Source organism: Tamandua tetradactyla, chromosome 13 (assembly GCF_023851605.1).
Source record: "Tamandua tetradactyla isolate mTamTet1 chromosome 13, mTamTet1.pri, whole genome shotgun sequence".
Classification (NCBI taxonomy): domain Eukaryota; kingdom Metazoa; phylum Chordata; class Mammalia; order Pilosa; family Myrmecophagidae; genus Tamandua; species Tamandua tetradactyla.
In genome coordinates this window covers 30,549,035-30,567,347 of record NC_135339.1, presented here as the reverse complement: position 1 = coordinate 30,567,347, position 18,313 = coordinate 30,549,035, and the positions used below count along the sequence as shown (strand labels likewise).

Here is an 18,313-nt window from a genome sequence, read left to right as displayed (position 1 = left end):
AACATGCAATTTGTTAATTAAGATTGCTTCAATCTTAATTAAAAACTTAAGAACTTGCTAATTTTATTAACTGTGATAATGCTAGATGGTTAAATTAAAATTTTTTATCAGTCAAACAAAACATGTAAACTGAAATATATACATGGGTAAAATGTCATGATGTCCAGGATTTTCCTTGAAAATATTCCAGACACACACAAAAATGTGTATATTGGGAGGTCATGGGTGGGGGTGGGGTGAGCTAGATGAAACAAAATTAGCAAAATATTGATATTTTTAAAAGTTTGTATTTATTATACTACTCTCACAAATGTTCTATAGGCTTTCAATTTTTCACTAAAATAATATTCATTATTTCCTTGAACTCACATAGTCTTTTCAGTCTTCAGAAGTCTTCCATTAAGGGTTATATTTTCAGAGTTTGTTACACTTCCCTAGTCACAAATTTAGCTCAGGTAGGAGTACAATATAACTTGGAAATATAGATGGATGCTGTGACTTAAACGTATCTTCAGATCGGGTGGAGAAAAATGTGTTGGATAACATCGCATGGTTTCATTCATTTACATTTACTTCTTTCCAAAAAACACTGAGAAGCCATTTAATGGTCAGATCTAAAACCTACTGTTATCTAAGTCAGAAATATTCACTTATAACTATTTTAACCAGACAGTTTTAATGGAGCCCTTGGAGTGAGCAGATGGAAACCACAGATATTTCAGAGAAGTGTTAATGATGTGATGGGAGATCAAAATCAATTTATAAATGTGGAAATGTATAAGAGTATTTTAACCAACCAGAAGTGAAGAAAATCATTTTCACAATTGTAAGGAAATCTATATTGGCATTCTGACAACACTTTGATAAGAGAATTGTGTCACAAACATGAAGCTCTTTTCAATAGCTAGATCAAATGTATTTACTCGTGAAATACTTTAGGAGTTAGAAGAGAATGACAACGATGCATGCAGTATAATAAATGTTAGTAGTACTGAAATTGTAGTGGAAAGGAAATATTGAGGAACTTTTTATAAGATTGGTTAGTTCTGACTCTGCCCTTCATCTTGTTGGTGAGCCTTAACTTATATATGTTCCAGTATATATTCGTGACAAGAGAACATAGACTGAATCAAAGGAAAATTAGTTTTCTCATAAGTATTCTGATAACTCCCCAAACAGTTGTTCAACCAATAAAACTAGGAATCATCTTCATCACTCTCTTTTTCTCATATTTCTAATTCTAATCCATTAGAAAAATCCTATTGGATTTCCTAAAAATATCCAGAATCCAATCAATTCTTGCCACTCCCACAGCTGCCACAATGGCCCAAGCCATTATCATTCCTCTCCTGGATTGGTGAAAAGTCTTTTCAATGGCCACCCTGCTTTTACCCTTTCCTCTTTAGAGGCCATCCACACCACAGCAATAAAACTGATCCTTTAATAGGTAAAACAATAATTTCTTTACACAAAATCTTAAGTTTGCTCCCTATTTTCTGTAGAATAAAGCCAAAGTTCTTACAATGGCATACAAAGCCTTTCATAAACCTGACTTCATCTCCAACTACTCTGCCCCTCACTCTTTCCATTCTACACTCTCTGGTCTCCTTGCTGCTCAATGGATACATAATCCACTTGTACATTAGGATCTTTGCACTAGCCATTCCTCATATTTTAAAGGCGAAAAACCTTACCTCCTTCAAGGTTTTGCTCAGATCATGTCTTAATGGCCATAACTGTCCTATTTAAAATTGTAATCCACCCCATCTATGAGACTCCCAATCTTCCTTATCCTTCTTTTCTTTTCACTCTTCTATAGTACTCACCACCTTTACTATAAATGTTTATTTTTTATTTTCTGCCTCCCTCCTTTAGAATGTAAGCTCCATACAGGAAGGAATCCTTGTTCTGTCCACTGATGTATTTGAAGTGCTTAGAACAGTGCCTAGTACGCAGTAGGTACTCAAACTAGGTATTTGTTAAGTGAATGGAATCTCTGAGGCCATCCACTATAAAGGTATCACTTCTTTAAGAGCTGATTTTCTAAGCATATGTTTGACAATTTAGTCTCATATTTGAATGAAATTTGGCATTGTGTACTGAGATTGGGCTTATTTACCCAATTTTTTCAGCTCTGTGGAGTACTACAAGTGTAATTTAAAAAAAAGTCTTTAGATACATGATACTAAGTTTTATAATTGCATAAATCATTAAGGTCCTAAATTCATTGGGGAAACTTACTTTTCAAGTAGTTTGCAGTTTGTTAGTATATGGGGCTAAGTGCAAAAGAACTTACTAAATGCACAGTGTAATATAATTTTGCTTTTGTTAAAAGATAAAACAGAAGTAATAAGCTTGTTGTAGTCATCAAGTAAAAGGAGGATGGGTTTTTTAAAAAGTATACTAGCAAATTACTAAAAATTTTTTAATATTTTGGGGAATGTGTGTGCATGGTCTAGAAATTGAACTCAGGTCTCCTGCATGGAAGGCGAGCATTCTACCACTGAACCACCCTAAAAATTCTTTAGAACATAATTTCTCTACCAGCCTCATAGATAGGCCTCCCTCTTCTGCCTCTTCATTTCCCTACACCAATACAGACCTGGTGGTAATGCCTGCTTAAAGGTTAAAGCCAAGGTAGAGGACAACCCAGAGTTCCTGGAGGCAGACCCAATCTGATTGGCTAGTGATTGCCATCAATGATCATTATTAAGAAGAAATATCAATTAGGAGGTCCACAGGGTGAGTGTGATGTCAGAACTACGGGGCAGGACAAGTTCAGAAGCCAAGGTAACAGGAAAAGTTCTGAAAAGTAAGGACAAGGGGGCAGGCCACAGTGGCTCAGCAGGCAGAGTTCCTGCCTGCCATACTGGAGACCCGGGTTTGATTCCCAGTGCCTGTCCATGCAAGAAAAAGAAAAAGAAAAAAAAAAAGTAAGGACAAGGTATTTAACACAACAGAGGACATTACTCACCATGAATAACTCATGAAGATTTCTCATAAGAAAAGGAGAGAGAGAGAAAGAGAGTTGCAGTCTTAATAGACGCCTCTGTGTTTCTGTTATCAGGGAGTTTGAGAAAGACAGCAGCACAAAACAGATATCTCAACGGTTACTTCCCAAGGGGAAGAAGAAGAAGAGAGAGTGATAGTGGGAAAAAAAAAAAAAAAAAAACAGAGGCTTTCAAGCACAAGAGTTATGAAAGAACTGAAGGAGTTATCTGATCCCTTTAGTATTTTTTGAGAGATACAAGTTGTCAAGCTCCAATTGGGATGTCAGATGGTAAAGACTCAAGGTGTTATCCTTCTGTAATGTGCCATGGGAAATATTCAAAAGCACATTTACTGTTTTCATACAATTTATAGTCTAATTATAAAGACAAGTGATGTCTACATGAAAAGTTAAGATTGCCTGCTGATGGTGTAGGTTTTCCCACCTTGCTTTTAGTCACATTTTTTTTTTTTTTTTTTTTTACATGGGCAGGCACCGGGAATCGAACCTGGGTCCTCTGGCATGGCAGGCAAGTGTTCTTGCTTGCTGAGCCACCATGGCCCAGTCACATTTTTTAAGAGCACTTTCTCTAAAACTGTATCTAATGTCACCGGTCAAGGACATCTGAGGGATCAATTCCACATACACAAGACCAATATTACATAATCAGTTTATATGACATCAACTGGCATGTGTATCCCCCATGGAAATGTATTTATTATAAATACTCATTAAGCATCTGTTAAATGCCAGCTATTTCTGTAGGTATTAAAGAAACTGAAATAGACATGGAATTTACATTCCAGTGTCATAGTCTGTATTCTCTGTCTTTCTCTAAGGAATTTCTTATTTTTTTAAATCATGCCTTTACAATCAGTTTCTTGAATTCAATTGCCCATCAAAATCTGTTGATATGAATCTCCTCCTCCAACCCACTGAATCAGAATCTTTGGGGAGAGGCTAGGAAATCTATATTTTTAATAAGCTCTTGGGCACTTTAGATGCCTTCACAGCATACAACCTAAGGAACTGGTGACTTCTGGAATATTTCTGTGGGACCTACAGAAATTGTCATGGCTAACTTTTACAAAACTTCTCATCCTTAGAAAATATGAACACTCGCTAAGTTTTCTACAACCAATTCACCATATACAGACTAACAAGGCAAATATATTAAAGAAGTATACCATTTAATTTTAAATAAAACCATCATCTCTATTATCATATGGGCAGATGTTACCATGCTCTGCTTTGGGGAAAAATAAACGAATCAAATATTAACTACTAGTCATGGTCCAGAGAACCAAAAGATTAATTCTAATGGTAAAGTTGAAAGGATGGGGATTTAGGAAATTGTCTCATCAGCAAAGGCAAAACTAAGCCAATCTTGGGTGCACAGGTGGTTCAGTGGTTAAATGCTCACCTTCCATTAGGGGACCCAGGTTAGATTCCCAGACCAAGTACCCCCGCCGCCCCCCCCCTGCAAAAATAAAACAAAACCTAAGTCAGTATCAGAAATATACAGAATACAGCATTAATTAAAAGATTTTCATTGAAGTAGTTCTTTGAGAATTTATTATAATCTGGGTGGTTAATATTCATTACTAATCAACATACAAAACTATCTCAGGAAATAAATGTAATCAGTGTATTTGTACGCAAATAATACTGAGCACAGGCTTATGATATGCCATACACTGGTCTAAGTACCTTACAGAAATCAAGGTTATTGAATCCTCAAAACATGTCTATGAAGTGGATTTGATTATGATGCCAATATAGTAGAGGAAATACTGAAGCACAGAAAAGATAAGTAAATCGCCACGGTTATGTAGCTAGTAAGTGGTAGCTAGTACTTGAACTTAGGTATTAGAGTCCATGCTCTTAGAGAATAGAGTAAACTGTCTGTGCTTGGTTTTTATAATACCTCTTTAAGAACCTCAGACCAAAGAAGCATATACAATCCTATTCTAGGAAGAAAGAATTCACTGATTACAGCTTCCCTGCCCCAATCCCTTAATCAGCTAATTCTCGTTTGGTTTATTTTAAAATGAAGATAACAGTGTTATTGAAGCATCTAGTGGTTATATGCTAGCGGTTTACATCTGGTGGTCATTTAGTGGTTAGAGGTTCAGGCATAAAAGAGAATGATTTAGAATCTCAGCCCTGCCCTTTACTGGCTATATGGCCTTCACTGAGTTACCTTTCCACATCTCTATTTCCTCAATTTTAAAATGGAGCTTATAATGGGACTTACAAACTATTGTTTAAAGATAAAGCAAGATTTAAAAAAAGTAAAATAAAAAATAAACAAAATTAAAAAAAAAGTCTTTCTAAAGAACTTAAAAAGTACTCAATGAATATTATTAGTATAATAAATAACAGTAGCATCAATAAACCGGGAACCAAAAGATCTCTTGATCCTTCTACTAACACTAAGATTGGACTATTTCTCTTCTAATTAAAAAGAAATTTGACAGCAACCAAAGCAACAACAAGTCAAGCAATAAGCCATAAAACTAACTATGTCTTTTTTTGGGAAAAACAGAAAGGTTATTGGACTCATTTAATTCATGTATATTAGTTATTCCCTCTCTTCCAAAACATATGTATTGTAGAATCCTAAGACACCTTGCATAATATAATGACTGTTATAATGACTGTTAATGCTTCTCTGTGAAAAGCTAGACAAATCCATTTTATAAATTTCAGTTCAAAGCCTACGTTGAAGTTAAGAAAAATTGGCATACAGTTGGTGAACTTAATGTCAAGCTTCTGAAAAAACTCTGTGCAGTACATGTTTAGCGATTAAGTTAATTCAGAGAATAAAGATATTGCCAAATTGTAAAGATTTGGAAATTATGGAAAATGTTGCTAGTTATTGATTATGGTGGCATTCAGTTCCTATTGAGCCACCCCCAAAGAATCATTCATTTTCAAGCAAAGAGCCTGCTCATTTGCAAGATAAAAGAGAGACATTTCTGCACATGCCCATAATGTTCTTCGCCACTGGGGGCAGCTTTACATAAGACTGCATTCACTGAAAGCAAAGCAACAGTCCGAGCAGCTTTCAGAATGACAGTCTGCAGAAGTGAGCTGAGCGTGTGCATGGTATGGGGCTCTCCTGCCTTCTCGGCTCCAACGCATCTCTGTGGCTGAACTAGGCGCTTACCACGAGAATCTCTGGGCTATGGAATACAGATGTGGCTGCCCAGGTAGTCCCACATTGCCTGGAGGGATACATCAGGCGTTCTGATAAGAAGAAATTGTAGAAGCCAGTTGTTTTTTTTTTTTTTTAACTACCCCCCACCCCCTCCAACAAGGGGGAAAAAAACTGTAAAGATGCAAAAACGTAATATCCATGAAGATCCTATTACCTAGGAAGATTTTGATGTTTTGCTGCGAATGCGGTGTTGGGATTTATTTGTTCTTGGAGTGTTCTGCGTGGCTGGCAAAGAATAATGTTCCAAAATCGGCCCATCTCCCAAGGGGTCCAATTTTTCTTCCTGGGTGTCAGCGAGCCCTGACTCACTACAGTGCAGCTGACAGGGGCTGTCATGCAAGTGGCCCCCTAGCCAAAGCAAAAGACCTAAGGACGACCTTTGAACAATACAAAGGATGGGTATGTTTTGTCATTTTCTTATTTTCTTCTTTAAAAAAATATAGTCTGCTTTAATTATTTTAGAGATTACCTTGCTGTGCTCTAAGACTATAAATTAAATTGCTTAGTGGACACATTCCTTGCTTAACTAGTTAAAAAAAAATCCCTAAAGACAATTTTCTTTAAACTACAGAAATGATATTAGATGTTAAATATTGTTATCTAGATTTAAATCTTTAAGAATGAAAATATATTCCTATTTTTTGCCTTATTAAAAATAAATGAATTCTTTTTTAGGGGGATAACTTTTCTAAGTTGTTTTTATTTCCAGGTTTCAATGTAATTAGGCTACTGAGCGGATCTGCTGTAGCACTGGTTATAGCCCCCACTGTCTTACTGACAATGCTTTCTTCTGCGGAACGAGGATGCCCTAAGGGCTGTAGGTGTGAAGGCAAAATGGTATATTGTGAATCTCAGAAATTACAGGAGATACCCTCGAGTATATCTGCTGGTTGCTTAGGTTTATCTCTCCGCTATAACAGCCTCCAAAAACTTAAGTATAATCAATTTAAAGGGCTCAACCAGCTCACCTGGCTGTACCTTGACCATAACCATATCAGCAATATTGACGAGAATGCTTTTAATGGAATACGCAGACTCAAAGAGTTGATTCTAAGTTCCAACAGAATCTCCTATTTTCTTAACAATACCTTCAGACCAGTGACAAATTTACGGAACTTGGATTTGTCCTACAATCAGTTGCATTCTCTGGGATCTGAACAGTTTCGGGGCTTGCGGAAGCTGCTGAGTTTACATTTACGTTCTAACTCCCTGAGAACCATCCCTGTGCGAATATTCCAAGACTGCCGCAACCTGGAACTTTTAGACCTGGGATATAACCGGATCCGAAGTTTAGCCAGGAATGTCTTTGCTGGCATGATCAGACTCAAAGAACTTCACCTGGAGCACAATCAGTTTTCCAAGCTCAACCTGGCCCTTTTCCCAAGGTTGGTGAGCCTTCAGAACCTTTACTTACAATGGAATAAAATCAGTGTCATAGGACAAACTATGTCCTGGACCTGGAGCTCATTACAAAGACTTGATTTATCAGGCAATGAAATCGAAGCTTTTAGTGGACCTAGTGTTTTCCAGTGTGTCCCCAATCTGCAGCGCCTCAACCTGGATTCCAACAAGCTTACATTTATTGGTCAAGAGATTTTGGATTCTTGGATATCCCTCAATGACATCAGTCTTGCTGGGAATATATGGGAATGCAGCAGAAATATTTGTTCCCTGGTAAACTGGCTGAAAAGTTTTAAAGGTCTGAGGGAGAATACAATTATCTGTGCCAGTCCCAAAGAGCTGCAAGGAGTAAATGTGATCGATGCGGTGAAGAACTACAGCATCTGTGGTAAAAGTACCACAGAGAGGTTCGATCTAGCCAGGGCTCTCCCAAAGCCAACGTTTAAGCCCAAGCTCCCCAGGCCGAAGCATGAGAGCAAGCCCCCTTTGTCCCCCACAGTGGGGGCCACGGAGCCCAGCCCAGAGACCAATGCTGACACAGAGCACATCTCTTTCCATAAAATCATCGCTGGGAGCGTGGCCCTTTTCCTGTCTGTGCTCGTCATTCTGCTCGTTATCTACGTGTCATGGAAGCGGTACCCTGCGAGCATGAAGCAGCTGCAGCAGCGCTCCCTCATGCGAAGACACAGGAAAAAGAAAAGACAGTCCCTAAAGCAAATGACTCCCAGCACCCAGGAATTTTATGTAGATTATAAACCCACCAACACGGAGACCAGCGAGATGCTGCTGAATGGGACGGGACCCTGCACCTATAACAAATCAGGCTCCAGGGAGTGTGAGGTATGAACCATTGTGATAAAAGCGCTCTTAAAAGCTGGGAAATAAGTGGTGCTTTACTGAACTCTGGTGACTATAAAGGGAACAAGGTGCCTCCCTCCCCTTCCCTCTCCCTCTTTGCTGGTAAGGCCTTCCCTGTCAGTTTTAGTACCTTCATAATACCAGTTCTTTTCCTCTCATACATAATTAGCCCACTGAAATTTAAATACCACAATCAATGTGAAATGTGAACTCTAGTTTAATATAATGCTTATTGTATAAGACCCTTTATTGATTCCATTAATGTCACACTTGTTTTAAGATAAAACTTCTTTATAAATAACCCCTCATATCTGTTATTCTCCCTCTGTAGAACAAAACCTAGTGTTAGAAGTTTTACAGTTTACAGAAAAAGTGAATAATCCCAGGTACTTGGGAGCTTGAAGCAATTCTAAGGGATGACTTGATCATAAGAATTTGTTTAGAGACAGAGCCTTAAAATAATACCTGGCTTTAAAAGAAAATTGGGAGAAACTATAAAAGATGGTACTGGATTAAAGCAGCACCATGAGAAGTTTCTAGAGGTGTTTGACTTACATTAAGACAAGCCTTGGGGAAGGGGGCTGAAGAGTAAAATGCTGCCAGCATTCAACTGCAAAGTGTTTAGGAAATGATAAAAATACTAAGATTTGGACTTGAAGCCTTGTCTCTGAAACCCATCTCTATAAAATCAGACTAGAGGTTTCACTATCAATTCCTTCTAGCCTATGCATTTCAAAATCAATCAATAAATACCCAAGGGGCAAATTTGATGAGGCAGATTTCTCTACTGCTCCTCACATTAGGGAGTTTTCAGAGAGGAGGCTTACAAATGAGAAGGCAGTATGCTATATGCATGTGGTTGGGCACTGACCAGAATTTCTCTTTGCAGCTCATTCAAAGAACCCAATGTAGTCAACAGAATCATTAGCTCTGTCCTGTTCTTCTGTTTGGGATTTGTCAGGTTGTCCTGTTTTGTTCCATTATGTGCCCTGCACACACCAGTCAGTAGTGACTGACACTTCATTCAGATGCTTAGAGAACACATTCTAAGACATGCTTTTTTACCCTGGCAGCCTCAATGGGAAGGATAATTTTGATAACACCTTAATAAATGTATAAAATAAATCTTATAGGAAAAATACTAACCCTATGGTAGTTGTCTTTTGCTTTGTCTATTGCTGACATCACAGTGTTCCTATGTTCATCTGTATCGTGAAGTCATCGTCAGTACAATTCTGTACAGATTGCAGTTGGCAATCTGCAAGCTGCATGCATGTTTTTATGTCATTGTTGAAAGTTTATTGACTGCAGCACAAATATCATAGACTCTGTATTTAAGTAACTTTGACTGCAGCACATTAAGATTTTAGAAGAATTATTTTTGGTCTATATTCTCTTTCATCCTCTAAAATGAAAAGTTCTATTATAGGAGCTAAAGTCAGGAATTGCAACATGTAAGCTGTTTCATTTAATTGGTCTGCCAAGCCCCACATCTTTAACCATTTCCCTGTTCTTTCAAAACGAAATTGCTGCAGCAGAAAAGCAAAAGTGAATGGCTATTTTTACCAGCATTTTTAAATAGTTTGGAGGCTTTTCATATGCTGAGACAAAAAATCTAGGCAAGTCACCATGAAATATAATTGCAAGGAAGCCAGATTATTAAAATGATACTTTCATAAGCAATAAAGAAAAGAAATATTTAAAATGGATTTCTCAAGGATATTTTGATTTTGATTAAACCTTAAAATAGATGCCAGTTCAAACAAGTATCATTGTTACAGCATATTTGTCTATGAATAATTATGCATATACATATATTAATGGAAAATAGTCACATATTCCCAATTGATTAACAACACAGATACTTCCTTACAGTACTATGAACTGGATGACTGAGCCTACTACGATGTTTTCACTGAAACTGTAATTTTACATTTTTCATAAAATGTCAGTAAACTCATATTCCATCTAGAAAAGAAATTCTCTTTGGTCAACCTCATTTTTATCTGTACTAAAGATGATTGTACTAATTAAATACAGTGTTAAACTGAAAAAAGCCCATTTCTATTCTTTGACTTGAACTTCTGCCTCATTTGTGATAGATAACAAATATATTTAGGCAAATCATAAGTATATTTTTTCATGCTTCCAAGTTCTCAATGCTGTGGTGCTGCTAGCATATATAAAATATGCTGACTTTACTGAACAGTGTTTCTAAAATTCAAAGCCACTGGTATTTGAGATATGATATAAGATTAAATGAATGTCCAGCATTTTGAAGGCTGGTCACTTTTTAATGTCTAACTTTGCTTATAAATGTAATACTAGATAAGCACCAAAATAAAATTCCTGAGATTGAAAACCTTATTTTGATTTGGGACATGAAATTACAAAAATTAAAAAAATTACTTCCCCCACTCCCTTGGGAATGAAGCTTCTCTAGTAACCAGGAACTTCTGAGCACCAACATAAAATTCTTTTAAGTTAGACAATAACAAGTCTTCCATATACATTTAACAAAGCCAACTGATAAATGTTTTCCTGCCCCAAAGTTGTTGCCCTCGCCCAATCCCAATTGAAATTTCTGAACTATATATTATAAATCTATTCACATAATTCTTTCTAATGAATTGCATATTAGATAAATATGACTGAGATATAATTTTACAGTGCAAATTTATGTGAAATACCTGATTTCCTCCAAAGGTGACAACAGTTAAACATTCTAACCTGCTGAACTGCACAAAACAGAGACATGTCAATGTAGAATGGATTCAGTCAGTACTTTGAATGCTTTACCAAAACAGAGAGGAAATGGAGTTAAGTCTCTTTGAAATGCATGTATACCCCCCACTCCCGTTTTTTATTAGCCCCAGGACACACAGTAGTACTGTAGTATGGAGTTAATCCCACTGCCACAGTCTTCTAAGCAATATCAATGCAAGATAGATTCCTTTTAAATAAGTTTGTATTTTCCAAGGATGTTGATATTACATCTTTTCAAAGAATTTAAACCATTTTTTACCTAATTTGGTGAGTCAACTACCTAAGTAGATAAACAGGTCATAAACTGTATTTCTGTGGAGCAGCAGTGACCTCCAGTGGCCAACTAGGTTAACCATTTTATTCATACGGATTTTAGCTTTTAAACCTAAATTCTGATGTAAACGTGATTTACAACATATATTTCTTGATTTGTGCATCAGATATGAATTTCATTTAGTTCATTTCACTGAAAGCCATAATTATAATGTAATTTTTGAAAGTCATATTAACTTTTCTAGAAATGCCAAAACAGAGGCCGTAAAACAGGTACCAAGTGCTAAAAATTAATGTCCAAAGATGTAAATTAAGTAACAATGCTATAAAAATACATTAAGAAATATTTTCAAAGTATTTATGTGAATTGATGTTGGTCGAATTTTCTGATATTTTCGTTAATGGGTTAAATATTGTCTGTTGGGATATGCTGGCCTATAATGTATTTTAGATTGTGGAAAACACATTTCAATATTAATAATGAAAGAATCAGCATCTGTTGTTTACAGGTCAGTAGGAATATCTAGTTATCAAGTTAGGGACACCTTCTCTCCCAGCTTCAGAACCCTCCTTTTTGCTGATCATGCCAATGACCTACGTTTTGCCCCAGTGCTCTCTCCCTTCCTTCCCCTTTTCAGCCAGCTGAACAATGGTTCCATTAGGCTCTCCTACAATGATGTTACAGTCTAAGAGGTGATGATTCATGGATAATGAAATTATGTTCTCCTTCTGGGGAAGGATAATGCAGAGTCAGACTTGTGGATTTGGCAAGGGTTTCTTTAGGATGCATGAAACTCCTTGACATTTACCAAGAAGAGAACTTCAAATAGTTTATTTAAAGTGTGCATTAGACTAGCATCAAAAATAAGTATCAGGCTATGAAGCCTAAGACAAAATGAGTTCCCAAATTGACAAGAGTTCAGCCATGGAAAATGAAAAATTAAAAAAACTGTTTTGTTCCTTCTATTCCCTTTTCTTTTGATTCTTATTAAGATCTGGATCTATAGCAAACACATGGTGTTTTGCTATGCTTGTATTCTCTTAGTTACCTACACTAAAAATCAGAAGCAGTGGCAAACACCATGGGCAAGAAAACTAACATCAGTAAATTTCAATGACAAATGTTATAAAAGAAATAGAATTGATAGAAGTTAGATAGTTTTTGAAAGCTTTTGTATTAACTGGTTTTTAAAACCAATAAAAAATAATGTTCAGGCAAAAGTGACTGTTTCCATCATCATAATGGGCTACAGAATGAGACCCAGTTTTTGCTTAGTCATCATAATCATTGGTGATTTTCTTTTAGTTTGATAACTGGATATAATACAATAAAAAGTATTATAGAAATATAAAAAAATTACTTATTTGAAGGAAATATCACAGCCCATGTATGTTTTAAGATAGTCTTAATAGATTGAAACCTATATTCAAGTTCCTCTGATGCTTCTCAAATGATCTTAGGCAAATCTCTTAGCTTTTCTGAACTTGAAATTTCCCATCTTTAAAATGTGCACATATTATTTACTTCATATGATTACTATAAGGACCAAATGTGAAAAGTACTTTGTGAACTCTAAAATGGTAACCTGCTGTACTTTTCAGACAGCATTCACTGAGGTACTCAGCTAGTGTTTTGGGTCTGGCCTGGGTTGAAAAGAAACCACTAACATTTATGTTATAGAAGCCCAAACCCATTTTACATTACAATGAATTCTAAGACTCAGCAGAAAGTTTAGAACTTAACATGTCTTTGAACTTTGTTTTCCATAAAAGCACAGATCCTTCCAACCATGCTCTGTAAGTCTAGTAATCACAAACTATTATAGAAATGACATACATGAAGACACTAACCAGAGAACACCAAACTATTATCAAACAATCAAAATTCTAGTTGTGTCTCAAATCAGGTCAGTACAGCAAGGGCTATATTGTATCTCCTCTTCAGCACCACTGTTTTGAGTCCTTCTTACTCTTATACTAGATAGATATAATACTTAATATGACAAGACATCATTATGAAGCAAAAGGTAACTGCTCAAAACATCACAGTGGAATTAGCAGGCATTCTATGTATTAATCACATGACATCTACTCTGTTTTCTTTTTCCAAGACTGTACCCAAAATCTCCTTCAGTACAAAAATTATTGTTGGCTTTATCTATTAGTTACAGTGATTGAAAATCACTAGATTGAAAAAAAAATAGAAGCATAAAGTACAAGGGCTTTCTTTCATGTATAATAGCTCATTAGCTTATGCAAAATTAAATTATTAAGACTACTCTCTGTTGGCCTTTTATCAAAAAGTAATCAACATGATCATAGATCTTTCTCCACTGGATGTAACTGAATTTACCAAGTAGGAAGTATCAGTGTATTCCCAAATTTTTGTAATTTAAGTAAACACAAATTGTTCCTCTTTGACAACTGAGTTTCTATAAAATCTCTGAGTTATAAAATAAAATAATAATTTTTAGGGGAAAAATCTTTTTATGTCACTTTAACTTCATAGGGTCATAGGTGGACGTTCTTGTGTTAGGTCTCCTGAACTTCTGAGGAGAATTTCAGGAACACGGAGAGAACAGGAATATCTGGGTCTTGGTGCAAGACCAAGCAAAGGCAATCTATTTTATATCTGTACTTTCTAATAACAGAACTTCCACATGCAATAAAAATAATCTATTTTATGGAGAAAAAAAGAGAAGGAAAAGAAAAAGAACTTTAACCTTATCCTATTCTACAAATGTTCTAATGAAAATTGACAGCTTGCTTGACAATTCTCTTATTTTCAGGGACTTCCATTGCCCCAAAGAAGGCATTTCCTTTGTTCCTTTTCCCACTCTTAAATTGATATTCTCTTTATCTAAAACAATCCTCTACTTCTTAGATCACAAAAATGCCTACCCCCCATAAAAAAATCAATTAAATTTGATCATTTCATTCAAAGGAAAGAACTATATCTAACAGAAAGATTACTTGCATTAAAGATTAGAACTTAATTTAAGACTGGCTGGGACCCTTCCTCCTTTCTTCTACAGTACACAAATCCTCTCCAAAGTATCTTCTCATTTCCCATGAATGAAAAAAGAAATATAGTTGAAACACCATTTGAAAGAATTCAGGCTCACTATTTTTCCTTTTTAACTAACTCCTAAAAAACAAACTCCTATATTACATACAGCACTGCTCAACTGTATTTCACCAATCAAAAACATTTATACCAACAATCAGAATTTTGTCTTCTTAGGAATAAAATGCATTTTTTTTGGCCTCGTACATAAAAAAAATATGGCAAACACTACATTTAACAAAGGCAAATTCTTTTAAATTTTCGTCTCACTAATTGCATCCATCTAGGGTACAATATCATTTGCCAGTAAAGAGCAAAGGATTCAAATTAAATACAAATCCTTGCTCAACATTCTTGGTAATCGAGCTTATTAATTAAGTGGGAGCAAAACAAAAATTCCTTAGCCACTGAGCCTATAGGAAGAAATCATCAAGTGGTGTTCATGGTTTCAACTGGGTAGTCCTGCATGTAGTTAAAAAGTGTCTCTTTGTCATTGATATTGATCTGTTATACTTTCAGAAAGAAAGAACATGCTAAACTCCCTTGGTACAATCAACCTAGATCTCACAGGGACATTTAAAGGAAACTTGTGGAATTTTATCATGTTGAGGTTGGAGTAGTAGAGTGGCTTTAAAAACTGATATACCTATGATAAGAATATGACAATGAAAACTTTCTAAGAAATTTAAAAACTAACTCAGCACTTTGAAATCAGGGTTGGCATGCACTATCAATGTGTGAAAGGGATTTTGCACAATTTGTACAAAATTTTATAGTAAAAATGTATACATACTCAGTTCATATATTTTCATTTATCCAATAGATGGTTAGGTAACTTCACAAAATGATGATTAAAATGGAATATTTAAATACATGTTTATTACATACATCAAGCTCCAGATGTTGCAAATACTTAGAAAAGAAGATTCCATATCCTTTCCTTAAAGGGACTACTCAAATTTTCTTATGTGTGTATGTGCGTGTGTAATTGAGTCCTTACTATGTGATGAGTTTTAACATATATTATCTCATGTCTTGACAAGCCTTTTATACTTTTCATAAACTCAAACAGTTTTTTAAAATTATAGAACAGATTCCTAATATTGACTGTCTTCCTAGAAGTTTCACCTATTAATCCTTTATCTTGTCTCTTTTTTATAGGACGATCAAAAATAATTGAACCAACATAAGGCTTATCTTGGCCAAATTATACATTCCCATTCTGCTTAGGAAATTACTTCCAGGTGACTCGCTATCCTTATAACCCTCTGCTCACTAACTTACAGTTTGCCACTACAGTGTTCTTCCCAACTGGTGGCAGCCATTCAAACCCATCTCGTGTAGTTAAAAGGCAGCAGGCACTTAGACCTGTATACTTTTATAGGGAGGACAGAGTAGTAAAGTGTAAAAATCTACATATATTTTTATGAGCTTTACTTTAGTTGTTTTATGGCCCACTACACAGAGATGTGTGGGGTCTTTATTAGTTTACAGTGAAATGCAGGAGCATTAAGCTAGCTATAAATTAAAAAGAGAAATGGTCAAGGTAGATAAAGAAAATAGTCAAAAATCCATATCATATATTTCATAATCTTAAAAATATCCTAAATTATCAGCATTTTGTCTTTCACTTTCTTGACAGTCTTGAAGCTGACTTATCCTCCAAATTTTCTATCACATTTTGAATTTAAGGTTCATACACTTTCCATTTTCTAATTTCTAGTAGAGAAGAAGTTCCTTTTGTGTGTTTTGTTGTTTGTATATTGTGTTGTTTTCTGCCTGCAAATCTTTTCACAGTTCTAGACTTTGCCTGCTTATCTAGAAATCCCAATCAAATTTTGATCCTGTGAGAAAGTCACAGGGTAACTCGTCAGCTTTATGATTGTAGCTATCAATCAGACAGATTGGACGTCTCTAGATTGCAATCTCATCAAATCTGGAATATCTGTTTTGTGTCTTCACAGTCTCCCTTTTCCATGCTTTTTCTCTATTATAGTTGGATCATCCAAACTGAAATTCCTCCATCCAATGGGACCTAGGGTTCTTTGGTTCTTTATTACTTTCCAAATCACTCTCCCCAGATATAACCAGTATGAAATTATTGTTCTTTCCTAGGCACTTATATTTAAAAGGAATAAAAGCTAAAGGTTAAGAACAGACATAACCAGTAGAGTTAAGGGAAATACTACTGGGACAAAAGGGTTTGCAAGCACCTCTGAAATCATCCTAGATTTTTCTCAGTATTTTTCTTAAGCAAGAGATTGGGTCTTCTAAAGGAACTAAAGCAGGGCAAACAACCCACATTTCATTCAATAAAGTATAGTTTGAGAAATTCCTTCAGTGAATTGCCATTTTGGACAAGGGCTTTCTCCTTAGTTTTTCTCCAGGGAGAGACAACATTGTATACTAGAAAGAACTTAGGCTATGAGTCTAGGAAGAACCAGTTTGGATTCTTGTTCTGACACTTAACAGCTGCAAACTTGAGATTCAGCTTCTCTATCCTAAAAAAAAAAAAAAATGTGGACAACAATGTAATCACAGATGATATGGAAGAGAGCAAAGAATCAGCATTTCTTTAATATTTTCATGTGCATTGTTCTAGACACATTTCACATATTATATAATGTAATACCCATAAAGATCCTATGAGGACTAAATGAGATTGGCATATAATAGTAATTTCTTCCTTCCCTACATTAGCTCCAATTGCTAAGAATTTCAGTACCCTAGTATTCTTAACAGCTATATTTGATTATCTACTTTTATTTAGAATGAGAAATTACTTCAAGTAGAACTTCCAAGAAATAGAATCTAAACGGCCATAAACTCAGCAACATCTGGGCAAACAGCTGATTCTGAAGAGTCGTGGCAATGGTGGTAGAGAACGCCAACACCCTTAACCTCCCTGTCAAGCCCAATCTGCCTCCCCACCTTTATTTCCATACCATTTCCTATGGTATGACACTGGCCAGTCCATGAAGTAGCATCTGCTTCCTTATTTCTGGATTTTTTCTCACTCTCTTTCCTTTTTGAGAAATGCCTTTCATCCCCCCCAATCCTCCTGTCAATGCTGATCCTGTCTATAGTTTCAACTCAAATTCTACTCACTCTAGAAATCTTTTTATTCAAGAGTCCTTCCCTGTTTTCCATGTTTGTTTGTTTTTACCTTTATTTGAATCTCCCTCAAGGCTGTCTTATGCTAGAGTTGTTAGGGTGACTGTGTATACTTTTTGAGGGAAAAAACATCTCTGTTTTTCTTTCTTCTTTCAACGATAGTTAGTACAGTCTTTTACTCAAGACAGCTATTTGTTGAATTGATTTGCTGGTGATTATGATAGGGTTATTATTGCAGACAGTGGAAAGCAAATATCTGGACTTTCTATGGAAGTTTCTAATTACTTCTGTCAACCTCTTATTTATTTAATCAATGTAAACAATTTTTGCTATTTACCTCATATATACTTTTTCAATATCTAGTCTTCTCATTTATAAAATTCAAGAATTATCCTTCCAAAATAGAATTTCTTTAATCATGTTCTGATTTAAATTTCTTCTATGTTGTGACTAACCTACCAAAATTTTCCTTATGATAGTTACCAAAGATATGAAAATTTTAGCAAGTATGTTAAAGTGACTAACAGCTAAGAAAAACTGTGAGATAAAGAATATTTTACTTTAATAACGACCGTATCTTGATTTTAATGGAGGCCGGATAATCAACTTTTGTTGTAAAAAA

The 18,313-nt window shown here is 35.5% G+C and overlaps 2 protein-coding genes across 12 annotated transcripts in view; one reads left to right on the top strand and one right to left on the bottom strand.

Annotated features, from left to right (window-relative positions):
* The window catches only part of CTNNA3 (catenin alpha 3), a 1,849,311-nt gene that overhangs the window by 1,068,962 nt on the left and 762,036 nt on the right, over window positions 1–18,313 (bottom strand). The window lies entirely within an intron of this gene.
* The window catches only part of LRRTM3 (leucine rich repeat transmembrane neuronal 3), a 193,549-nt gene continuing 181,288 nt past the window's right edge, over window positions 6,053–18,313 (top strand). The window contains exons 1-2 of the mRNA XM_077125156.1: window positions 6,053–6,611; window positions 6,922–8,453. Coding sequence (XP_076981271.1) covers window positions 6,608–6,611; window positions 6,922–8,453 — 1,536 coding nt within the window. The 5' untranslated portion in view covers window positions 6,053–6,607. The remainder of the gene's footprint in view (window positions 6,612–6,921; window positions 8,454–18,313) is intronic.